Raw genomic sequence first — 23,906 nt, forward strand, 5'->3', positions numbered from 1 at the left:
CCTCCATCTTGTTGTTCTCCATCTTGTTGTTGTTCTCCTCCTCCATCTTCTCCTCCTCCATCTTGTTGTTGTTCTCCTCCTCCTCCATCTTCTCCTCCTCCATCTTGTTGTTGTTCTCCTTCTCCTCCATCTTCTCCTCCTCCATCTTGTTGTTGTTCTCCTCCTCCTCCATCTTCTCCTCCTCCATCTTGTTGTTGTTCTCCTCCTCCTCCATCTTTTCCTCCTCCATCTTGTTGTTGTTCTTCTCCTCCTCCATCTTGTTGTTGTTCTCCTCCTCCATCTTGTTGTTGTTCTCCTCCTCCTCCATCTTGTTGTTGTTCTTCTCCTCCTCCATCTTGTTGTTGTTCCCCTCCTCCTCCATCTTGTTGTTGTTCTCCTCCTCCTCCATCTTTTCCTCCTCCATCTTGTTGTTGTTCTCCTCCATCTTGTTGTTGTTCTCCTCCATCTTGTTGTTGTTCTTCTAGTCTTAGTAGTGATTTTTTACATTTGACAATTGTATTAATATGGCATATGAAACCATGGTAATAGCACCCTGTCTGTTTGTCGCTATATCTGTTCAGATGTTGAGCTGTGTTCTCTACTTACAGGCAGCTGTTGTCTTGGTACACAATGTCTCAGAACAGCATTGTATCTCCAGCGGTGTCCCCAGCCGACCTGCTCCCTCCAGCGGTCTCCCCAGCCCCCCTGCTTCCTCTCTGGGTACGTTGTGACATGGCTGACCGTGCTGGTACCACCTGGCTAGGAGCAGAGACCGCCTGCACCGGCAACAAAGTCTCTGGGGTCAAGCTATACTCCGTCACATGTGCAGGTAAGGGCCAGAGTGTAGAGACACGTATTAATGTAAGAGCTCGTGTCATAAACATTGAAATTCATGGTTTCAATAGATGATTGATCTTTCATGTTGTTTATCGTACATGTTCAGGTTCAACTGTGGACAAGGGCGCATTCATCACTTTAGATGAGCTGAAACAGGAACACAAGAGAAGACATCATCCATCCTTGGTGAAGCCTACCTCCTAGTCCTTCCTGTTTCTCTGATATTTCACTGGCTGAGACTGTCAGTGTTGAGCTAGGTATACTGCCGACTGGCTGAGACTCAGTGTTGAGCTAGGTATACTGCAGACTGGCTGAGACTCAGTGTTGAGCTAGGTATACTGCCCACTGGCTGAGACTCAGTGTTGAGCTAGGTATACTGCTGACTGGCTGAGACTCAGTGTTGAGCTAGGTATACTGCTGACTGGCTGAGACTCAGTGTTGAGCTAGGTATACTGCCCACTGGCTGAGACTCAGTGTTGAGCTAGGTATACTGCTGACTGGCTGAGACTCAGTGTTGAGCTAGGTATACTGCAGACTGGCTGAGACTCAGTGTTGAGCTAGGTATACTGCCCACTGGCTGAGACTCAGTGTTGAGCTAGGTATACTGCCCACTGGCTGAGACTCAGTGTTGAGCTAGGTATACTGCAGACTGGCTGAGACTGTCAGTGTTGAGCTAGGTATACTGCCCACTGGCTGAGACTCAGTGCCCGAGCTAGGTATACTGCCGACTGGCTGAGACTCAGTGTTGAGCTAGGTATACTGCAGACTGGCTGAGACTCAGTGTTGAGCTAGGTATACTGCCCACTGGCTGAGACTCAGTGTTGAGCTAGGTATACTGCTGACTGGCTGAGACTCAGTGTTGAGCTAGGTATACTGCAGACTGGCTGAGACTCAGTGTTGAGCTAGGTATACTGCAGACTGGCTGAGACTCAGTGTTGAGCTAGGTATACTGCAGACTGGCTGAGACTCAGTGTTGAGCTAGGTATACTGCAGACTGGCTGAGACTCAGTGCCCGAGCTAGGTATACTGCCCACTGGCTGAGACTCAGTGTTGAGCTAGGTATACTGCAGACTGGCTGAGACTCAGTGTTGAGCTAGGTATACTGCAGACTGGCTGAGACTCAGTGTTGAGCTAGGTATACTGCCCACTGGCTGAGACTCAGTGTTGAGCTAGGTATACTGCCCACTGGCTGAGACTCAGTGTTGAGCTAGGTATACTGCCCACTGGCTGAGACTCAGTGTTGAGCTAGGTATACTGCAGACTGGCTGAGACTCAGTGTTGAGCTAGGTATACTGACCACTGGCTGAGACTCAGTGTTGAGCTAGGTATACTGCCCACTGGCTGAGACTCAGTGTTGAGCTAGGTATACTGCCCACTGGCTGAGACTCAGTGTTGAGCTAGGTATACTGCCCACTGGCTGAGACTCAGTGTTGAGCTAGGTATACTGCAGACTGGCTGAGACTCAGTGTTGAGCTAGGTATACTGCCCACTGGCTGAGACTCAGTGCCCGAGCTAGGTATACTGCTGACTGGCTGAGACTCAGTGTTGAGCTAGGTATAGTGCCCACTGGCTGAGACTCAGTGTTGAGCTAGGTATACTGCAGACTGGCTGAGACTCAGTGTTGAGCTAGGTATACTGCCCACTGGCTGAGACTCAGTGTTGAGCTAGGTATACTGCCCACTGGCTGAGACTCAGTGTTGAGCTAGGTATACTGCAGACTGGCTGAGACTCAGTGTTGAGCTAGGTATACTGCAGACTGGCTGAGACTCAGTGTTGAGCTAGGTATACTGCAGACTGGCTGAGACTCAGTGTTGAGCTAGGTATACTGCAGACTGGCTGAGACTCAGTGCCCGAGCTAGGTATACTGCCCACTGGCTGAGACTCAGTGTTGAGCTAGGTATACTGCCCACTGGCTGAGACTCAGTGTTGAGCTAGGTATACTGCTGACTGGCTGAGACTCAGTGTTGAGCTAGATATACTGCAGACTGGCTGAGACTGTGTTGAGCTAGGTATACTGCAGACTGGCTGAGACTCAGTGTTGAGCTAGGTATACTGCCCACTGGCTGAGACTCAGTGTTGAGCTAGGTATACTGCTGACTGGCTGAGACTCAGTGTTGAGCTAGGTATACTGCTGACTGGCTGAGACTCAGTGTTGAGCTAGATATACTGCAGACTGGCTGAGACTGTGTTGAGCTAGGTATACTGCCCACTGGCTGAGACTCAGTGTTGAGCTAGGTATACTGCTGACTGGCTGAGACTCAGTGTTGAGCTAGGTATACTGCCCACTGGCTGAGACTCAGTGTTGAGCTAGGTATACTGCAGACTGGCTGAGACTCAGTGTTGAGCTAGGTATACTGCCCACTGGCTGAGACTCAGTGTTGAGCTAGGTATACTGCCCACTGGCTGAGACTCAGTGTTGAGCTAGGTATACTGCAGACTGGCTGAGACTCAGTGTTGAGCTAGGTATACTGCAGACTGGCTGAGACTCAGTGTTGAGCTAGGTATACTGCAGACTGGCTGAGACTCAGTGTTGAGCTAGGTATACTGCAGACTGGCTGAGACTCAGTGCCCGAGCTAGGTATACTGCCCACTGGCTGAGACTCAGTGTTGAGCTAGGTATACTGCCCACTGGCTGAGACTCAGTGTTGAGCTAGGTATACTGCTGACTGGCTGAGACTCAGTGTTGAGCTAGATATACTGCAGACTGGCTGAGACTGTGTTGAGCTAGGTATACTGCAGACTGGCTGAGACTCAGTGTTGAGCTAGGTATACTGCCCACTGGCTGAGACTCAGTGTTGAGCTAGGTATACTGCTGACTGGCTGAGACTCAGTGTTGAGCTAGGTATACTGCTGACTGGCTGAGACTCAGTGTTGAGCTAGATATACTGCAGACTGGCTGAGACTGTGTTGAGCTAGGTATACTGCCCACTGGCTGAGACTCAGTGTTGAGCTAGGTATACTGCTGACTGGCTGAGACTCAGTGTTGAGCTAGATATACTGCAGACTGGCTGAGACTGTGTTGAGCTAGGTATACTGCAGACTGGCTGAGACTCAGTGTTGAGCTAGGTATACTGCCCACTGGCTGAGACTCAGTGTTGAGCTAGGTATACTGCAGACTGGCTGAGACTCAGTGTTGAGCTAGGTATACTGCCCACTGGCTGAGACTCAGTGTTGAGCTAGGTATACTGCAGACTGGCTGAGACTCAGTGCCCGAGCTAGGTATACTGCCCACTGGCTGAGACTCAGTGTTGAGTTAGGTATACTGCCCACTGGCTGAGACTCAGTGTTGAGCTAGGTATACTGCCCACTGGCTGAGACTCAGTGTTGAGCTAGGTATACTGCCCACTGGCTGAGACTCAGTGCCCGAGCTAGGTATACTGCCCACTGGCTGAGACTCAGTGCCCGAGCTAGGTATACTGCCCACTGGCTGAGACTCAGTGTTGAGCTAGGTATACTGCCCACTGGCTGAGACTCAGTGTTGAGCTAGGTATACTGCCCACTGGCTGAGACTCAGTGTTGAGCTAGGTATACTGCCCACTGGCTGAGACTCAGTGTTGAGCTAGGTATACTGCCCACTGGCTGAGACTCAGTGTTGAGCTAGGTATACTGCCCACTGGCTGAGACTCAGTGTTGAGCTAGGTATACTGCCCACTGGCTGAGACTCAGTGTTGAGCTAGGTATACTGCCCACTGGCTGAGACTCAGTGTTGAGCTAGGTATACTGCCCACTGGCTGAGACTCAGTGTTGAGCTAGGTATACTGCAGACTGGCTGAGACTCAGTGTTGAGCTAGGTATACTGCCCACTGGCTGAGACTCAGTGTTGAGCTAGGTATACTGCCCACTGGCTGAGACTCAGTGTTGAGCTAGGTATACTGCCCACTGGCCGAGACTCAGTGTTGAGCTAGGTATACTGCAGACTGGCTGAGACTCAGTGTTGAGTTAGGTATACTGCAGACTGGCCGAGACTCAGTGTTGAGCTAGGTATACTGCTGCGTTTACTGCTTTTCTGATGTTGTCCATTCATATATGTATTTAATTATTTATGTGAAACAGACCTACTCAAAACCCAGACTATCTATGTGGTCTGTATCACTTCCTTGATTCCCTGTCCTTCTCCCTCTCAGATGGTTGCAAGAGGCACAGCCCAGTACAACCTGTTTGGGTCTACTGTGGTGGAGAAAACGACTATCGAATGTCAGAGCAGTGTCACAGTGGACTTCAGATGGAGCCACGTGGAGTCGATCCTGGAGACTCCACCTCTCTCCTCTATGGCCACTCTGGTGAGTAGTCAGGTTACACTTGAGCTGCAACCCAAATCAACCCCTGGCCCCTATACCCTGGGGATTTGTGTAGATCTGACGGGTTGGATAGGTGTAAAGGTGTCAGCATATTGCGTAGTACCAGGGGTTGGAACCAATATTAATTTCTTCTTTTCCACTGTTTCGACCGGACAAAATAAAGTTCTGAACCGGTTGAAATTGAAATAAAAAAAAGTAACTGTTGAAATTGGGACGAGAGAGGGTGGATGAGGAGGCTTGGGCTTGAAGCGCTTCTTATGACAATAAGGATCTGAATTAGTCCCACAGATGAGCGGCTTCTATGAAGGAACTCGGAATGTCTTTCAACTTCAGACAGTTGGCTTAACGTTGGACCAGAGGGTAGCTAGCTAAGCTTGTGTCTGCAGAGCGGCACCAGAATTCAAATGTAAAAAAGAAAAAAAAGTTAATAAATCCAATGTGAAACGTGATCACTATAGTATCCTTAACTAGCATTGGAAAAATGTGTCCAGTCTTCTCAAATGAAAAAATCTGAATCACGCTTGTAACATCAGTAGGCTACCCTCCCCCCTCCGAACCGTCGGCTACTGTAGCCCCTCCCCCCTCCGAACCGTCGGCTACTGTAGCCCCTCCCCCCTCCGAACCGTCGGCTACTGTAGCCCCTCCCCCCGTCCGAACCGTCGGCTACTGTAGCCCCCCCCCCCTCTGGCTACTGGCGACAGTGTGTCCATTAAAAGTCAGCTGTTTCCAGCTCCAATAGTCATTTACAACATTAACAATGTCTACCCTGTATTTCTCATCAATTTGATGTTATTTTTCATTCAAGAACAAGGACATTTCTAAGTGACCCCAAACTGTTGAACGGTAGGGTATGTCTGGAGTCCAGCTGTTTTCTTCATTTCCTCTTGGTTCTCTTGTATGTTTGTATCATCTTCCATATTTTGGTGTTCACAGCATTGGTACTATTTTGTCAATAAACTTCTCGAGCCTTTAAAAGTAGTTTTGTGTTGTTATCCATCTCTGATGTTATTGCTCGGTGGTCAGCAGATCAGTGTTGACGTAAAGTGGTACTATAGATTACGTTTTAGAGACTTTTACTCATTTGGAGCAACCTTCCTCTTCCTTTCTTCCATTTTATTTTTTACTCTGAGGACTTTGTTGTGTTTTTGTGGGATTGGAACAAAAAATGCCCAGAATGTTTTTAACCGGTTCTATGCTTTGAAAATAACTGTTCTCATCCTGAACAGTATAGATCACTTTCATTCTGATTCTGTTCCTCAATTATCATTTTTCTTTCTCCATTGATCCCGGTTCCAACCCTTGCTTACAACTCTCCAACCCTCTCAGATCTAGACTAGTACCCAGGATGTAGGGACTGTTTCTCTCGGATCTAGACTAGTACCCAGGATGTAGGGACTGTTTCTCTCGGATCTAGACTAGTACCCAGGATGTAGGGACTGTTTCTCTCAGATCTAGACTAGTACCCAGGATGTAGGGACTGTTTCTCTCAGATCTAGACTAGTACCCAGGATGTAGGGACTGTTTCTCTCAGATCTAGACTAGTACCCAGGATGTAGGGACTGTTTCTCTCAGATCTAGACTAGTACCCAGGATGTAGGGACTGTTTCTCTCAGATCTAGACTAGTACCCAGGATGTAGGGACTGTTTCTCTCAGATCTAGACTAGTACCCAGGATGGAGGGACTGTTTCTCTCGGATCTAGACTAGTACCCAGGATATAGGGACTGTTTCTCTCAGATCTAGACTAGTACCCAGGATGTAGGGACTGTTTCTCTCGGATCTAGACTAGTACCCAGGATGTAGGGACTGTTTCTCTCAGATCTAGACTAGTACCCAGGATGGAGGGACTGTTTCTCTCAGATCTAGACCTAGTACCCAGGATGGAGGGACTGTTTCTCTCAGATCTAGACTAGTACCCAGGATGGAGGGACTGTTTCTCTCGGATCTAGACTAGTACCCAGGATGTAGGGACTGTTTCTCTCGGATCTAGACTAGTACCCAGGATGGAGGGACTGTTTCTCTCGGATCTAGACTAGTACCCAGGATGTAGGGACTGTTTCTCTCTGATCTAGACTAGTACCCAGGATGGAGGGACTGTTTCTCTCGGATCTAGACTAGTACCCAGGATGGAGGGACTGTTTCTCTCGGATCAAGACTAGTACCCAGGATGGAGGGACTGTTTCTCTCAGATCTAGACTATTACCCAGGATGGAGGGACTGTTTCTCTCAGATCTAGACTAGTACCCAGGATGTAGGGACTGTTTCTCTCAGATCTAGACTAGTACCCAGGATGTAGGGACTGTTTCTCTCAGATCTAGACTAGTACCCAGGATGTAGGGACTGTTTCTCTCAGATCTAGACTAGTACCCAGGATGGAGGGACTGTTTCTCTCGGATCTAGACTAGTACCCAGGATATAGGGACTGTTTCTCTCAGATCTAGACTAGTACCCAGGATGTAGGGACTGTTTCTCTCGGATCTAGACTAGTACCCAGGATGTAGGGACTGTTTCTCTCAGATCTAGACTAGTACCCAGGATGGAGGGACTGTTTCTCTCAGATCTAGACCTAGTACCCAGGATGGAGGGACTGTTTCTCTCAGATCTAGACTAGTACCCAGGATGGAGGGACTGTTTCTCTCGGATCTAGACTAGTACCCAGGATGTAGGGACTGTTTCTCTCGGATCTAGACTAGTACCCAGGATGGAGGGACTGTTTCTCTCGGATCTAGACTAGTACCCAGGATGTAGGGACTGTTTCTCTCTGATCTAGACTAGTACCCAGGATGGAGGGACTGTTTCTCTCGGATCTAGACTAGTACCCAGGATGTAGGGACTGTTTCTCTCTGATCTAGACTAGTACCCAGGATGGAGGGACTGTTTCTCTCGGATCTAGACTAGTACCCAGGATGGAGGGACTGTTTCTCTCGGATCTAGACTAGTACCCAGGATGTAGGGACTGTTTCTCTCGGATCTAGACTAGTACCCAGGATGTAGGGACTGTTTCTCTCGGATCTAGACTATTACCCAGGATGGAGGGACTGTTTCTCTCGGATCTAGACTAGTACCCAGGATGGAGGGACTGTTTCTCTCGGATCTAGACTAGTACCCAGGATATAGGGACTGTTTCTCTCAGATCTAGACTAGTACCCAGGATGTAGGGACTGTTTCTCTCGGATCTAGACTAGTACCCAGGATGTAGGGACTGTTTCTCTCAGATCTAGACTAGTACCCAGGATGGAGGGACTGTTTCTCTCAGATCTAGACCTAGTACCCAGGATGGAGGGACTGTTTCTCTCAGATCTAGACTAGTACCCAGGATGGAGGGACTGTTTCTCTCGGATCTAGACTAGTACCCAGGATGTAGGGACTGTTTCTCTCGGATCTAGACTAGTACCCAGGATGGAGGGACTGTTTCTCTCGGATCTAGACTAGTACCCAGGATGTAGGGACTGTTTCTCTCTGATCTAGACTAGTACCCAGGATGGAGGGACTGTTTCTCTCGGATCTAGACTAGTACCCAGGATGTAGGGACTGTTTCTCTCTGATCTAGACTAGTACCCAGGATGGAGGGACTGTTTCTCTCGGATCTAGACTAGTACCCAGGATGGAGGGACTGTTTCTCTCGGATCTAGACTAGTACCCAGGATGTAGGGACTGTTTCTCTCGGATCTAGACTAGTACCCAGGATGTAGGGACTGTTTCTCTCGGATCTAGACTATTACCCAGGATGGAGGGACTGTTTCTCTCGGATCTAGACTAGTACCCAGGATGGAGGGACTGTTTCTCTCGGATCTAGACTAGTACCCAGGATATAGGGACTGTTTCTCTCGGATCTAGACTAGTACCCAGGATGTAGGGACTGTTTCTCTCGGATCTAGACTAGTACCCAGGATGTAGGGACTGTTTCTCTCGGATCTAGACTAGTACCCAGGATGTAGGGACTGTTTCTCTCGGATCTAGACTAGTACCCAGGATGGAGGGACTGTTTCTCTCGGATCAAGACTAGTACCCAGGATGGAGGGACTGTTTCTCTCAGATCTAGACTATTACCCAGGATGGAGGGACTGTTTCTCTCAGATCTAGACTATTACCCAGGATGGAGGGACTGTTTCTCTCAGATCTAGACTAGTACCCAGGATGGAGGGACTGTTTCTCTCGGATCTAGACTAGTACCCAGGATGTAGGGACTGTTTCTCTCGGATCTAGACTAGTACCCAGGATGTAGGGACTGTTTCTCTCGGATCTAGACTAGTACCCAGGATGTAGGGACTGTTTCTCTCGGATCTAGACTAGTACCCAGGATGTAGGGACTGTTTCTCTCGGATCTAGACTAGTACCCAGGATATAGGGACTGTTTCTTTCGGATCTAGACTAGTACCCAGGATGTAGGGACTGTTTCTCTCGGATCTAGACTAGTACCCAGGATGTAGGGACTGTTTCTCTCAGATCTAGACTAGTACCCAGGATGTAGGGACTGTTTCTCTCGGATCTAGACTAGTACCCAGGATGGAGGGACTGTTTCTCTCGGATCTAGACTAGTACCCAGGATGGAGGGACTGTTTCTCTCAGATCAAGACTAGTACCCAGGATGGAGGGACTGTTTCTCTCAGATCTAGACTATTACCCAGGATGGAGGGACTGTTTCTCTCAGATCTAGACTAGTACCCAGGATGTAGGGACTGTTTCTCTCAGATCTAGACTAGTACCCAGGATGTAGGGACTGTTTCTCTCGGATCTAGACTAGTACCCAGGATGTAGGGACTGTTTCTCTCAGATCTAGACTAGTACCCAGGATGTAGGGACTGTTTCTCTCGGATCTAGACTAGTACCCAGGATGTAGGGACTGTTTCTCTCAGATCTAGACTAGTACCCAGGATGGAGGGACTGCTTGGTAACTCCTCTCCCCCCTGCAGAATATCAAGGTGTCCAGTGGCGACATGAGAAGTCCCATGTATCTGTTGTACAGGGAGCTGGAGTTTCTACAGGTTTGTGCCAAAAATAATACTTGAAATGCCCTTTTTTTAGGCATCCCACAATTAGCCTGTTTTAAACCTACATTACAATGATGTGAGTTGGGGTCAATTCCCAATTCAGGAAGTAAACTTGACAATCCAATTCAAATGCTCTTCAATGCTTTTCAATGAGGAAATTCAATTGGGAATTACTTTCTGAATTTTAAATGGAATTGACCCCAACCCTGGTGAGCAACACCGTTCAGCCTGGTTTAACTAGGCTCTCACACTATAGACCTAATGTCATGTTTTAAAGCCTGTTGCTGGTTGTGGTTGTCAGATGCTGGCTGATGGTCTGAGGACCGGAGAGACGGAGTGGATGGAACCTGTGGAGACCAGGTCTGCTGTGCAGATGACCAGGGAATACCTGGATGGTAGGATGGTGACATTTCAGACATTTTGTCATTTAAGCATCTCCAACATTTTAAGCAAACATTTATTAGAAAAACAACTTTTCACACCTATATGAAATGAGTTGCTTTGTAACCACTCTGAAATAAACATGTTTAAAAAATATATATATATATATTATAATCTTTATTGTCTTTCGCTCACTTCTTCTTCTCCTTTTCAGAACTGCAGAACACTGTAAAGACTCTGCAGGATCAGTCTACCAAAGAGGTATGACTGATATCACTCCCCATCTCTCCATCTACTCCATCTACCCCATCTCTCCATCTACCCCATCTCTCCATCTACCCCATCACTCCATCTACTCCATCTCTCCACCTACCCCATCTCTCCACCTACCCCATCACTCCACCTACTCCATCTACCCCACCTACCCATCTCTCCATCTACTCCATCTACCCCATCTCTCCACCTACCCCATCTCTCTACCTACCCCATCTCTCCACCTACCCCATCTCTCCACCTACCCCATCTCTCCACCTACCCCATCTCTCCACCTACCCCATCTCTCCACCTACCCCATCTCTCCACCTACCCCATCTCTCCACCTACCCCATCTCTCCACCTACCCCATCTCTCCATCTACCCCATCTCTCCATCTACCCCATCTCTCCACCTACCCCATCTCTCCACCTACCCCATCTCTCCACCTACCCCATCTCTCCATCTCTCCCACCTACCCATCTCTCCATCTACCCCACCTACCCATCTCTCCATCTACTCCATCTACCTCATCTCTCCATCTACTCCATCTACCCCATCTCTCCATCTACCCCATCTCTCCATCTACCCCATCTCTCCATCTACCCCATCTCTCCATCTACCCCATCTCTCCATCTACCCCATCTCTCCATCTACCCCATCTCTCCATCTCTCCATCTACCCCATCTCTCCATCTACTCCATCTACCCCATCTACTCCATCTACCCCATCTCTCCATCTACTCCATCTACCCCATCTCTCCATCTACCCCATCACTCCATCTACCCCATCTCTCCATCTACCCCATCTCTCCATCGACCCCATCTCTCCATCTACCCCATCTCTCCATCTACCCCATCTCTCCATCTACTCCATCTACCCCATCTCTCCATCTCTCCCACCTACCCATCTCTCATCCTACCCCATCTCTCCGCCTACCCCATCTCTCCGCCTACCCCATCTCTCCGCCTACCCCATCTCTCCGCCTACCCCATCTCTCCACCTACCCCATCTCTCCACCTACCCCATCTCTCCACCTACCCCATCTCTCCATCTACCCCATCTCTCCATCTACCCCATCTCTCCATCTACCCCATCTCTCCATCTACCCCATCTCTCCATCTACCCCATCTCTCCATCTACCCCATCTCTCCATCTCTCCATCTACTCCATCTACCCCATCTACTCCATCTACCCCATCTCTCCATCTACTCCATCTACCCCATCTCTCCATCTACCCCATCACTCCATCTACCCCATCTCTCCATCTACCCCATCTCTCCATCTACCCCATCTCTCCATCTACCCCATCTCTCCATCTCTCCCACCTACCCATCTCTCCGCCTACCCCATCTCTCCGCCTACCCCATCTCTCCGCCTACCCCATCTCTCCGCCTACCCCATCTCTCCGCCTACCCCATCTCTCCGCCTACCCCATCTCTCCGCCTACCCCATCTCTCCGCCTACCCCATCTCTCCGCCTACCCCATCTCTCCGCCTACCCCATCTCTCCGCCTACCCCATCTCTCCGCCTACCCCATCTCTCCGCCTACCCCATCTCTCCGCTACCCATCTCTCCATCTACCCCATCTCTCCATCTACCCCCATCTCTCCATCTACCCCATCTCTCCATCTACCCATCTCTCCATCTACCCCATCTCTCCATCTACCCCATTACCCCATCTCTCCATCTACCCCATCTCTCCATCTACCCCATCTCCCATCTACCCCATCTCTCCATCTACCCCACTACCCCATCTACTCCATCTACCCCATCTCTCATCTACTCCTTCTACCCCATCACTCCATCTACCCCATCACTCCATCTACCCATCTCTCCATCTACCCCATCTCTCCATCTACCCCATCTCTCATCTACTCCATCTACCCCATCTCTCCATCTACTCCATCTACCCCATCTCTCCATCTCTCCCACCTACCCATCTCTCCATCTACCCCATCTCTCCGCCTACCCCATCTCTCCGCCTACCCCATCTCTCCGCCTACCCCATCTCTCCGCCTACCCCATCTCTCCGCCTACCCCATCTCTCCGCCTACCCCATCTCTCCGCCTACCCCATCTCTCCGCCTACCCCATCTCTCCGCCTACCCCATCTCCTCACCTACCCCATCTCCTCACCTACCCCATCTCTCCTCCTACCCCATCTCTCCTCCTACCCCATCTCTCCTCCTACCCCATCTCTCCTCCTACCCCATCTCTCCTCCTACCCCATCTCTCCTCCTACCCCATCTCTCCTCCTACCCCATCTCTCCTCCTACCCCATCTCTCCTCCTACCCCATCTCTCCTCCTACCCCATCTCTCCATCTACTCCATCTACCCCATCTCTCCTCCTACCCCATCTCTCCTCCTACCCCATCTCTCCTCCTACCCCATCTCTCCTCCTACCCCATCTCTCCTCCTACCCCATCTCTCCTCCTACCCCATCTCTCCTCCTACCCCATCTCTCCTTCTACCCCATCTCTCCTCCTACCCCATCTCTCCTCCTACCCCATCTCTCCTTCTACCCCATCTCTCCTCCTACCCCATCTCTCCTTCGACCCCATCTCTCCCAAAAATAAATAAAAAATACTTGTCAAATTTCAATTTATAGGATTCCTACAATACATTTTATTTTTTTATTTTTTTTACCTTTATTTAACTAGTCAAGTCAGTTAAGAACAAATTCTTATTTTCAATGACGGCCTAGGAACAGTGGGTTAACTGCCTGTTCAGGGGCAGAACGACAGATTTGTACCTTGTCAGCTCGGGGATTTGAACTAGGCTACCCTGCCGCAGTAGATGGAGAACCACATACAGTACCTTCAGAGAGTATTCACACCCCTTGAATTTTTCCACATTTGTATAAAAAATATATTAAATTGAGTTTTTTGGTCTCTGGCCCACACACACTACCCCATAATGCCAGTGGAATTGTTATTTATTTTTTATTTTTTTACTCATTTAAAATGCAAATCTGAAATGTCTTGAGTCGATAAGTATTCAACCCCTTTGTTATATCAAGCCTAAATGAGGAATAAAAATGTGCTTAACAAGGCACATAATAAGTTGCATGGACTCAGTGTGTGTGGTAATAGTGTTTTAACAGGATTTTTCCCCAATGATCCTCTCTGTACCCCACACATACAGTTACATCCTTTTATAATCAAGATATTAGTCCTTTTTTATTGTTTTATAAATATATTTTTCATGGATTTTCTACAAATGTTAGAATTTGTCCACTTTGACATGTTATGTAGATCGCTGAAGGAATATTACAATCCAATCCATTTTAATCCAACTTTACAACACAACAACGTGTCAAAGGGGTGTGAATATTGTATCAATTAAAACAGCAAAAAAAAGTTGAACAATTTGAAATGACATGTCATCATAATGCTTTATCTGATTGGTCATGATCCCCCTCCCCCCCAGGCAGTGAAGGTGAAGACTGAGATGGGAACATCAGAGACAGAGATATTCAACTCTCTAATGGAGAGAGGAGATCTGGACTTCATAGAACAGCTCTGGGTTCGCATGAGGAACAGTGAGTGGAGTTTTTAGTTATAGAAGAGAACAGCCTGTTTTTTTTTTGGTTTTCACTTTGGAAAATGTTTCACTTTTTTCACATTTAAATAAATAATAATTTAATTAAAAAGCTATTCAGTTCCTTATTTACATTTTGAAAATGGTAATAAATTCAACTTCCTATATCAACTTGGATGTGGAACATTTGAGTTGTTTTTTAATTTTATTTCATCACTACTTTTCCATCACAGGTGTGACTTCCTATCAAGATGTCGGAGACTGTCTGAAAATGGTCATCAAAGCTTTGCAGTATGGTGACATTAAACCATGGGTAAGTATAGTGTGTGTCCTCAGATCATATCAAGACATCAGAGACTGATCTGAATCTGATCATCAAAGCTCTCGACCCGCTCCACAACAGCCCCGTCGATGTGAATGGGGGCGTTTCCTTTAGTCCACGATCAGCTCCTTTGTCTTGCTGACGTTGATGGAGAGGTTGAGGTTGTTGTCCTGGCACCACACTGCCAGGTCTCTGACCTCCCTATAGGCTGTCTCATAGGCTGACTAGACCCCTGACCAATGACTGTACAGGAGAGGACTAGGCATGCACCCCCTGAGGGGCCTTTGTGTTGAGGGTCAGCATGGTGGATATGTTGTTGCCTACCCTCTCCACCTGGGTGTGGCCCGTCAGGAGGTCCTGAGCTTAGTGATGAGCTTGAATTGGTAAAATGGTGTTGAACGCTGAGCTGTAATCAATTAACAACTTTTTAACATAGGTGTTCCTCCTGTCCAGTGGGAGAGGGCAGTGTGGAGTTCAATAGAGATTGCGTCATCTGTGGATCTGTTGGGGCGGTATGCGAATTGGAGTGGGTCCAGTGTGTCTGGGATGATGGTGTTGATGTGAGCAACGATCAGCCCTTTCAAATCAGCCCTACAGATGTGATTGGTACAGGGCGATAATCATGTAGACACGTCACCTTGGCGTTCTTAGGCACAGGGACTATGGTGGTCTGCTTGAAACTTACAGATTGTGTCAGGGAGAAGTTGAAAATATCAGTGAGGACACTTGCCATCTGGTCAGCGCATGATGGTAAACCTTTTTATAGGTCTTACTTACTCACATCGGCTACAGAGAGCGTGATCACACAGTCGTCCTGAACAACTGGTGCTCTCATGCATGGTTCAGTAAATTTAGCTCGTCTGAGGTGACTCGCGGCTGGGTTTCCCTTTGTAATCCGTGATAGTTTGCCACATCCGAAGAGTGTCAGAGTGTAGTAGGATTTGATGTTAGTCCTGTATTGAAACTTTGCCTGTTTGATGGTTAGTCTGACGGGTTTCTTGTTAGTCTGGATTAGTGTCCCGCTCCTTGAAAGCGGCAGCTCTAGCCTTTAGCTCAGTGCGGCTGTTCCCTGTAATCCATGGCTTCTGGTTGGGTTATTTACTTACGGTCACCGTGGGGACGACGTCGTCGATGCCCTTTTATTATTGATTAAGCGAATGACTGATGTGGTAAACTCCTCGATGCCATTGGATGAATGGGACATATTCCAGTCTGTGCTAGCAAAACAGTCCTGTAGCTTAGCATCGGACAACTTCGGCATTGTGCGTCCGTCACTGGTACTTCCTGTTTGAGTTTTTGCTTGTAAGTAGGAATCCGGAGGATAACGTCATGGTTAGATTTGCCAAATAGAGGGCGCGAGAGTTAGCTTTATATGCAATTCTGTGTTTGGAGTTAAGGTGATCTAGAGGTTTTTTTCCGTCTCTAAATCCACAGAAATGATGTCAAACGGATTTCGGTTTCCGGGACGAGCGTTTACCTGTGTTAAAGTCCCCGGCCGCCTCGGGACGAGCGTTTTCCTGTGTTAAAGTCCCCGGCCACTAGGCGAGCCGCCTCGGGACGAGCGTTTTCCTGTTTGCGCGATACAGTTCGTTGAGTGTGGAATTAGTGCCCCAGCATCGGTTTGTTGTGGTAAATAGACAGCTACGGGAATAAATATTGATCAACTCTCTCTCTCTAACTGCTGCGTGTCTCTCCTGATTGTTGTAGATTCACAGAGACAGCAGTAGCTCCCTCAGTAAGCTGATCCTTCAGTCTTACCACCATCAGATGGATCATGTCTCTTTAACAGGCCTGACACCTGTTCACATGCTGCTGGAGATGGGCCTAGACAAGATGAGGAAGGACTACATCAACTACCTCATAGGTAACACACACACTGCTCTGTGATCCAAAGGTCTGTCGGTTCGAATCCCGAATACCTAATAGGATGTGGTTGTTCGGGTTAAAAGTGAAACGGTATTCTCCATGACGCCGCAGAGAATGATACCGGTACTCACCGACAGGACCTATTACGTTATTGGGATCCCTGTGCCGTGGTTCCAGACAAAATACCATCTAATTCTTATCTTACAGCATTTTAAGTTGATTTAACAGTTTTCTTCTCCTCAGGTCAAGATCTGACCACGCTGAACCACCTGGTGAGTCCGAGGTTTATACTACTTTATTCAGAAAATCATCTCTAACATTTAAAAAAATATATATATTTAAAGCCAGAATCCTTATTGAAACAATAACAAAATGGAAAATCACCTTCGTCTTTTTTGGTGAAAAGCTTGAGGGGACAGAGAAACACAGGCTTTTACAATTTAATCAACAGTAAACTGCAACTATGTAACACCAACAAGCTCCTAATATTCTAATGCTTTGTCATGTTGTTACATTGTAACAACGTATGAGAGTGAGAGTTCCAACGTGGTGATAAACAGCATAGATGTGGAGTACTGATACACGGGAACAATCAGACAGAGAAACACAGGCTTAAAGCTAGAGTCCTTATTGAAACAATAACAAACAGGTCAACACATCTCTGTTGTGGTACACAGTTGAGGGATAGGCCTGGAGCAATGTAACCACTCTCTATGGGCCTGGAGCAATGTAACCACTCTCTATGGGCCTGGAGCAATGTAACCACTCTCTATGGGCCTGGAGCAATGTAACCACTCTCTATGGGCCTGGAGCAATGTAACCACTCTCTATTGGCCTGGAGAAATGTAACCTAGGCTGGGTTTCTGTACAGCACTTTGAGATATCAGCTGATGTACGAAGGGCTATATAAATAAATTTTGATTTGATTTGATTTAACCTCTCTCTATTGGCCTGGAGCAATGTAACCACTCTCTATTGGCCCGGAGCAATGTAACCACTCTCTATTGGCCTGGAGAAATGTAACCTCTCTCTATTGGCCTGGAGCAATGTAACCACTCTCTATTGGCCTGGAGCAATGTAACCACTCTCTATTGGCCTGGAGCAATGTAACCACTCTCTATTGGCCTGGAACAATGTAACCACTCTCTATTGGCCTGGAGAAATGTAACCACTCTCTATTGGCCTGGAGAAATGTAACCACTCTATTGGCCTGGAGCAATGTAACCACTCTCTATTGGCCTGGAGAAATGTAACCACTCTCTATTGGCCTGGAGAAATGTAACCACTCTCTATTGGCCTGGAGCAATGTAACCACTCTCTATGGGCCTGGAGAAATGTAACCACTTAGATTCATGGACAGAGCTATGGAAGCAAGGACTGACCATCCATGATATCAACATTATAGTTTTAACCATGTTATGAGGCTATACAGGACTGACCATCCATGATATCAACATTATAGTTATAACCATGTTATGAGGCTATAACTGTGTTGTCCTGTAACTGTGTTGTCCTGTAACTGTGTTGTCCTATAACTGTGCTGTCCTATAACTGTGTTGCCCTGTAACTGTGTTGCCCTGTAACTGTGTAACTGTGTTGTCCTATAACTGTGTTGTCCTGTAACTGTGTAACTGTGTTGTCCTATAACTGTGTTGTCCTATAACTGTGTTGTCCTATAACTGTGTTGTCCTATAACTGTGTTGTCCTGTAACTGTGTTGTCCTGTAACTGTGTTGTCCTGTAACTGTGTTGTCCTGTAACTGTGTAACTGTGTTGTCCTGTAACTGTGTAACTGTGTTGTCCTGTAACTGTGTAACTGTGTTGTCCTGTAACTGTGTAACTGTGTTGTCCTGTAACTGTGTAACTGTGTTGTCCTGTAACTGTGTAACTGTGCTGTCCTGTAACTGTGTAACTGTGTTGTCCTGTAACTGTGTAACTGTGTTGTCCTGTAACTGTGTAACTGTGTTGTCCTGTAACTGTGTAACTGTGTTGTCCTGTAACTGTGTAACTGTGTTGTCCTGTAACTGTGTAACTGTGTTGTCCTGTAACTGTGTAACTGTGCTGTCCTGTAACTGTGTAACTGTGTTGTCCTGTAACTGTGTAACTGTGTTGTCCTGTAACTGTGTAACTGTGTTGTCCTGTAACTGTGTAACTGTGTTGTCCTGTAACTGTGTAACTGTGTTGTCCTGTAACTGTGTAACTGTGTTGTCCTGTAACTGTGTAACTGTGTTGTCCTGTAACTGTGTAACTGTGTTGTCCTGTAACTGTGTAACTGTGTTGTCCTGTAACTGTGTAACTGTGTTGTCCTGTAACTGTGTAACTGTTGTTGTCCTGTAACTGTGTAACTGTGTTGTCCTGTAACTGTGTAACTGTGTTGTCCTGTAACTGTGTAACTGTGTTGTCCTGTAACTGTGTAACTGTGTTGTCCTGTAACTGTGTAACTGTGTTGTCCTGTAACTGTGTAACTGTGTTGTCCTGTAACTGGTGTAACTGTGTTGTCCTGTAACTGTGTAACTGTGTTGTCCTGTAACTGTGTAACTGTGTTGTCCTGTAACTGTGTAACTGTGTTGTCCTGTAACTGTGTAACTGTGGTTGTCCTGTAACTGTGTAACTGTGTTGTCCTGTAACTGTGTAACTGTGTTGTCCTGTAACTGTGTAACTGTGTTGTCCTGTAACTGTGTAACTGTGTTGTCCTGTAACTGTGTAACTGTGTTGTCCTGTACTGTGTAACTGTGTTGTCCTGTAACTGTGTAACTGTGTTGTCCTGTAACTGTGTAACTGTGTTGTCCTGTAACTGTGTAACTGTGTTGTCCTGTAACTGTGTAACTGTGTTGTCCTGTAACTGTGTAACTGTGTTGTCCTGTAACTGTGTAACTGTGTTGTCCTGTAACTGTGTAACTGTGTTGTCCTGTAACTGTGTAACTGTGTTGTCCTGTAACTGTGTAACTGTGTTGTCCTGTAACTGTGTAACTGTTGTCCTGTAACTGTGTAACTGTGTTGTCCTGTAACTGTGTAACTGTGTTGTCCTGTAACTGTGTAACTGTGTTGTCCTGTAAACTGTGTAACTGTGTTGTCCTGTAACTGTGTAACTGTGTTGTCCTGTAACTGTGTAACTGTGTTGTCCTGTAACTGTGTAACTGTGTTGTCCTGTAACTGTGTAACTGTGTTGTCCTGTAACTGTGTAACTGTGTTGTCCTGTAACTGTGTAACTGTGTTGTCCTGTACTGTGTAACTGTGTTGTCCTGTAACTGTGTAACTGTGTTGTCCTGTAACTGTGTAACTGTGTTGTCCTGTAACTGTGTAACTGTGTTGTCCTGTAACTGTGTAACTGTGTTGTCCTGTAACTGTGTAACTGTGTTGTCCTGTAACTGTGTAACTGTGTTGTCCTGTAACTGTGTAACTGTGTTGTCCTGTAACTGTGTAACTGTGTTGTCGTGTAACTGTGTTGTCCTGTAACTGTGTTGTCCTGTAACTGTGTTGTCCTGTAACTGTGTAACTGTGTTGTCCTGTAACTGTGTTGTCCTGTAACTGTGTAACTGTGTTGTCCTGTAACTGTGTAACTGTGTTGTCCTGTAACTGTGTAACTGTGTTGTCCTGTAACTGTGTAACTGTGTTGTCCTGTAACTGTGTAACTGTGTTGTCCTGTAACTGTGTAACTGTGTTGTCCTGTAACTGTGTAACTGTGTTGTCCTGTAACTGTGTAACTGTGTTGTCCTGTAACTGTGTAACTGTGTTGTCCTGTAACTGTGTAACTGTGTTGTCCTGTAACTGTGTAACTGTGTTGTCCTGTAACTGTGTAACTGTGTTGTCCTGTAACTGTGTAACTGTGTTGTCCTGTAACTGTGTAACTGTGTTGTCCTGTAACTGTGTAACTGTGTTTGTCCTGTAACTGTGTAACTGTGTTGTCCTGTAACTGTGTTGTCGTGTAACTGTGTTGTCCTGTAACTGTGTAACTGTGTTGTCCTGTAACTGTGTAACTGTGTTGTCCTGTAACTGTGTAACTGTGTTGTCCTGTAACTGTGTAACTGTGTTGTCCTGTAACTGTGTAACTGTGTTGTCCTGTAACTGTGTAACTGTGTTGTCCTGTAACTGTGTAACTGTGTTGTCCTGTAACTGTGTAACTGTGTTGTCCTGTAACTGTGTAACTGTGTTGTCCTGTAACTGTGTAACTGTGTTGTCCTGTAACTGTGTTGTCCTGTAACTGTGTAACTGTGTCGTCCTGTAACTGTGTAACTGTGTCGTCCTGTAACTGTGTTGTCCTGTAACTGTGTAACTGTGTTGTCCTGTAACTGTGTTGTCCTGTAACTGTGTCGTCCTGTAACTGTGTAACTGTGTTGTCCTGTAACTGTGTAACTGTGTCGTCCTGTAACTGTGTTGTCCTGTAACTGTGTTGTCCTGTAACTGTGTAACTGTGTTGTCCTGTAACTGTGTTGTCCTGTAACTGTGTAGTCCTGTAACTGTGTAACTGTGTTGTCCTGTAACTGTGTTGTCCTATAACTGTGTAACTGTGTTGTCCTATAACTGTGTAACTGTGTTGTCCTATAACTGTGTAACTGTGTTGTCCTATAACTGTGTAACTGTGTTGTCCTATAACTGTGTAACTGTGTTGTCCTGTAACTGTGTAACTGTGTTGTCCTGTAACTGTGTTGTCCTGTAACTGTGTAACTGTGTTGTCCTGTAACTGTGTTGTCCTGTAACTGTGTAACTGTGTTGTCCTGGAACTGTGTTGTCCTATAACTGTGTTGTCCTATAACTGTGTTGTCCTATAACTTTGTAACTGTGTTTTCCTACAACTTTGTAACTGTGTTGTCCTGTAACTGTGTTGTCCTGGAACTGTGTTGTCCTGGAACTGTGTTGTCCTATAACTGTGTTGTCCTATAACTGTGTTGTCCTATAACTGTGTTGTCCTATAACTGTGTTGTCCTATAACTGTGTTTTCCTATAACTTTGTAACTGTGTTGTCCAAAGAGCTACTACCTGAGTACAGTGGAGGACCTGCAGGAGCAGGTGATCAGACTGAGGAAACTACACCACCTACTGGAGATCATGGTGACCTGCAGCACCTTCCTGTGCCTGCCGTATGACAGACTCTTCCTCCTCACACAGTAAGACCTGGCGTACGACAGACTCTTCCTCCTCGCGCAGTAAGACCTGGCGTACGACAGACTCTTCCTCCTCGCGCAGTAAGACGTGGCGTACGACAGACTCTTCCTCCTCGCGCAGTAAGACCTGCCGTACGACAGACTCTTCCTCCTCGCGCAGTAAGACCTGCCGTACGACAGACTCTTCCTCCTCGCGCAGTAAGACCTGCCGTACGACAGACTCTTCCTCCTCGCGCAGTAAGACCTGGCGTACGACAGACTCTTCCTCCTCGCGCAGTAAGACCTGGCCTACGACAGACTCTTCCTCCTCGCGCAGTAAGACGTGGCGTACGACAGACTCTTCCTCCTCGCGCAGTAAGGCCTGGCGTACGACAGACTCTTCCTCCTCGCTCAGTAAGGCCTGGCGTACGACAGACCCTTCCTCCTGGCGCAGGAAGGCCTGGCGTACGACAGACTCTTCCTCCTCGCGCAGGAAGGCCTGGCGTACGACAGACTCTTCCTCCTCGCGCAGGAAGGCCTGGCGTACGACAGACCCTTCCTCCTGGCGCAGGAAGGCCTGGCGTACGACAGACTCTTCCTCCTGGCGCAGGAAGGCCTGGCGTACGACAGACTCTTCCTCCTGGCGCAGGAAGGCCTGGCGTACGACAGACTCTTCCTCCTGGCGCAGGAAGGCCTGGCGTACGACAGACTCTTCCTCCTGGCGCAGGAAGGCCTGGCGTACGACAGACTCTTCCTCCTGGCGCAGGAAGGCCTGGCGTACGACAGACTCTTCCTCCTGGCGCAGGAAGGCCTGGCGTACGACAGACTCTTCCTCCTGGCGCAGGAAGGCCTGGCGTACGACAGACTCTTCCTCCTGGCGCAGGAAGGCCTGGCGTACGACAGACTCTTCCTCCTGGCGCAGGAAGGCCTGGCGTACGACAGACTCTTCCTCCTGGCGCAGGAAGGCCTGGCGTACGACAGACTCTTCCTCCTGGCGCAGGAAGGCCTGGCGTACGACAGACTCTTCCTCCTGGCGCAGGAAGGCCTGGCGTACGACAGACTCTTCCTCCTCGCGCAGGAAGGCCTGGCGTACGACAGACTCTTCCTCCTGGCGCAGGAAGGCCTGGCGTACGACAGACTCTTCCTCCTCGCGCAGGAAGACTTGCTAGCCTGTCTGTCGGGCAGGTAGCCTCGAGGTTAAGAGCGTTGGGCCAATAATCCCAAAGGATCGCTGGTTCGAATCCCCTGAGCCTACTAGGAGAAAATGCTTATGTGTCCTTGAGCAAGGCACTTAACCCTAATTTCCCTGGATAAGTCGCTATGGAAAATGTATTTTTTTAGGTGTATATTTAAGACAAGTCCATGTAATCCCTCCCTGTGTCTGTCCATTTTCTTACATTTGGTGTGTAAAAGATCACAAACCTCTTTTCAACATTTGTGAATCTCTGTAACGTTGTATAGATGTTGCTCAGTCTCTGTAACCTTGTATAGAGGTTGATCAGTCTCTGTAACGTTGTATAGAGGTTGATCAGTCTCTGTAACGTTGTATAGAGGTTGATCAGTCTCTGTAACGTTGTATAGAGGTTGATCAGTCTCTGTAACGTCGTGTAGAGGTTGACCAGCTGTTTACTGATATGGATATAGTAAAGTTGTCCCCCCCTCCCCATCCCCTTGTGCTTCCTAGGTTGTGTTTGCAGTACTACAAGACATGTCCCTATGACGAGGACCACGAGTTCAAACTGCAGATCAAACCTGCCCTGATCAGCCACTTCTACCAGAAGTATGTCTACAGACCACTGCTCCTCATTAGTCAAAATGTGTCTTTTCATGAGGTTGTTAAAATTCCCTTAAACTTTTCCAGAAATCCAGATTTTAAAGAAGGAAATTACAGTCATTGGTCAACCCTGTGCTGCCTGTACCGTCATTGGTCAACCCTGTGGTGCCTGTACAGTCATTGGTCAACCCTGTGGTGCCTGTACAGTCATTGGTCAACCCTGTGCTGCCTGTACAGTCATTGGTCAACCCTGTGGTGCCTGTACAGTCATTGGTCAACCCTGTGGTGCCTGTACAGTCATTGGTCAACCCTGTGGTGCCTGTACAGTCATTGGTCAACCCTGTGGTGCCTGTACAGTCATTGGTCAACCCTGTGGTGCCTGTACAGTCATTGGTCAACCCTGTGGTGCCTGTACAGTCATTGGTCAACCCTGTGGTGCCTGTACAGTCATTGGTCAACCCTGTGGTGCCTGTACCGTCATTGGTCAACCCTGTGGTGCCTGTACAGTCATTGGTCAACCCTGTGGTGCCTGTACAGTCATTGGTCAACCCTGTGCTGCCTGTACAGTCATTGGTCAACCCTGT

At 47.6% G+C, this 23,906-nt stretch overlaps 1 protein-coding gene across 3 annotated transcripts in view; it reads left to right on the forward strand.

The window, feature by feature from the left end:
• zwilch (zwilch kinetochore protein) overlaps positions 1 to 23,906 on the forward strand; it is a 48,273-nt gene that overhangs the window by 10,570 nt on the left and 13,797 nt on the right. For all 3 annotated transcript variants that reach the window (XM_031832883.1, XM_031832884.1, XM_031832885.1), the window contains exons 4-15: positions 588 to 808; positions 923 to 1,002; positions 4,941 to 5,096; positions 10,027 to 10,098; positions 10,406 to 10,499; positions 10,700 to 10,746; positions 14,170 to 14,281; positions 14,514 to 14,593; positions 16,310 to 16,466; positions 16,712 to 16,740; positions 21,436 to 21,572; positions 23,233 to 23,328. In XM_031832883.1, coding sequence (XP_031688743.1) covers positions 588 to 808; positions 923 to 1,002; positions 4,941 to 5,096; positions 10,027 to 10,098; positions 10,406 to 10,499; positions 10,700 to 10,746; positions 14,170 to 14,281; positions 14,514 to 14,593; positions 16,310 to 16,466; positions 16,712 to 16,740; positions 21,436 to 21,572; positions 23,233 to 23,328 — 1,281 coding nt within the window. The remainder of the gene's footprint in view (positions 1 to 587; positions 809 to 922; positions 1,003 to 4,940; positions 5,097 to 10,026; positions 10,099 to 10,405; positions 10,500 to 10,699; positions 10,747 to 14,169; positions 14,282 to 14,513; positions 14,594 to 16,309; positions 16,467 to 16,711; positions 16,741 to 21,435; positions 21,573 to 23,232; positions 23,329 to 23,906) is intronic.

The sequence above is a fragment of the Oncorhynchus kisutch genome, linkage group LG10 (genome assembly GCF_002021735.2).
Source record: "Oncorhynchus kisutch isolate 150728-3 linkage group LG10, Okis_V2, whole genome shotgun sequence".
Lineage (NCBI taxonomy): Eukaryota > Metazoa > Chordata > Actinopteri > Salmoniformes > Salmonidae > Oncorhynchus > Oncorhynchus kisutch.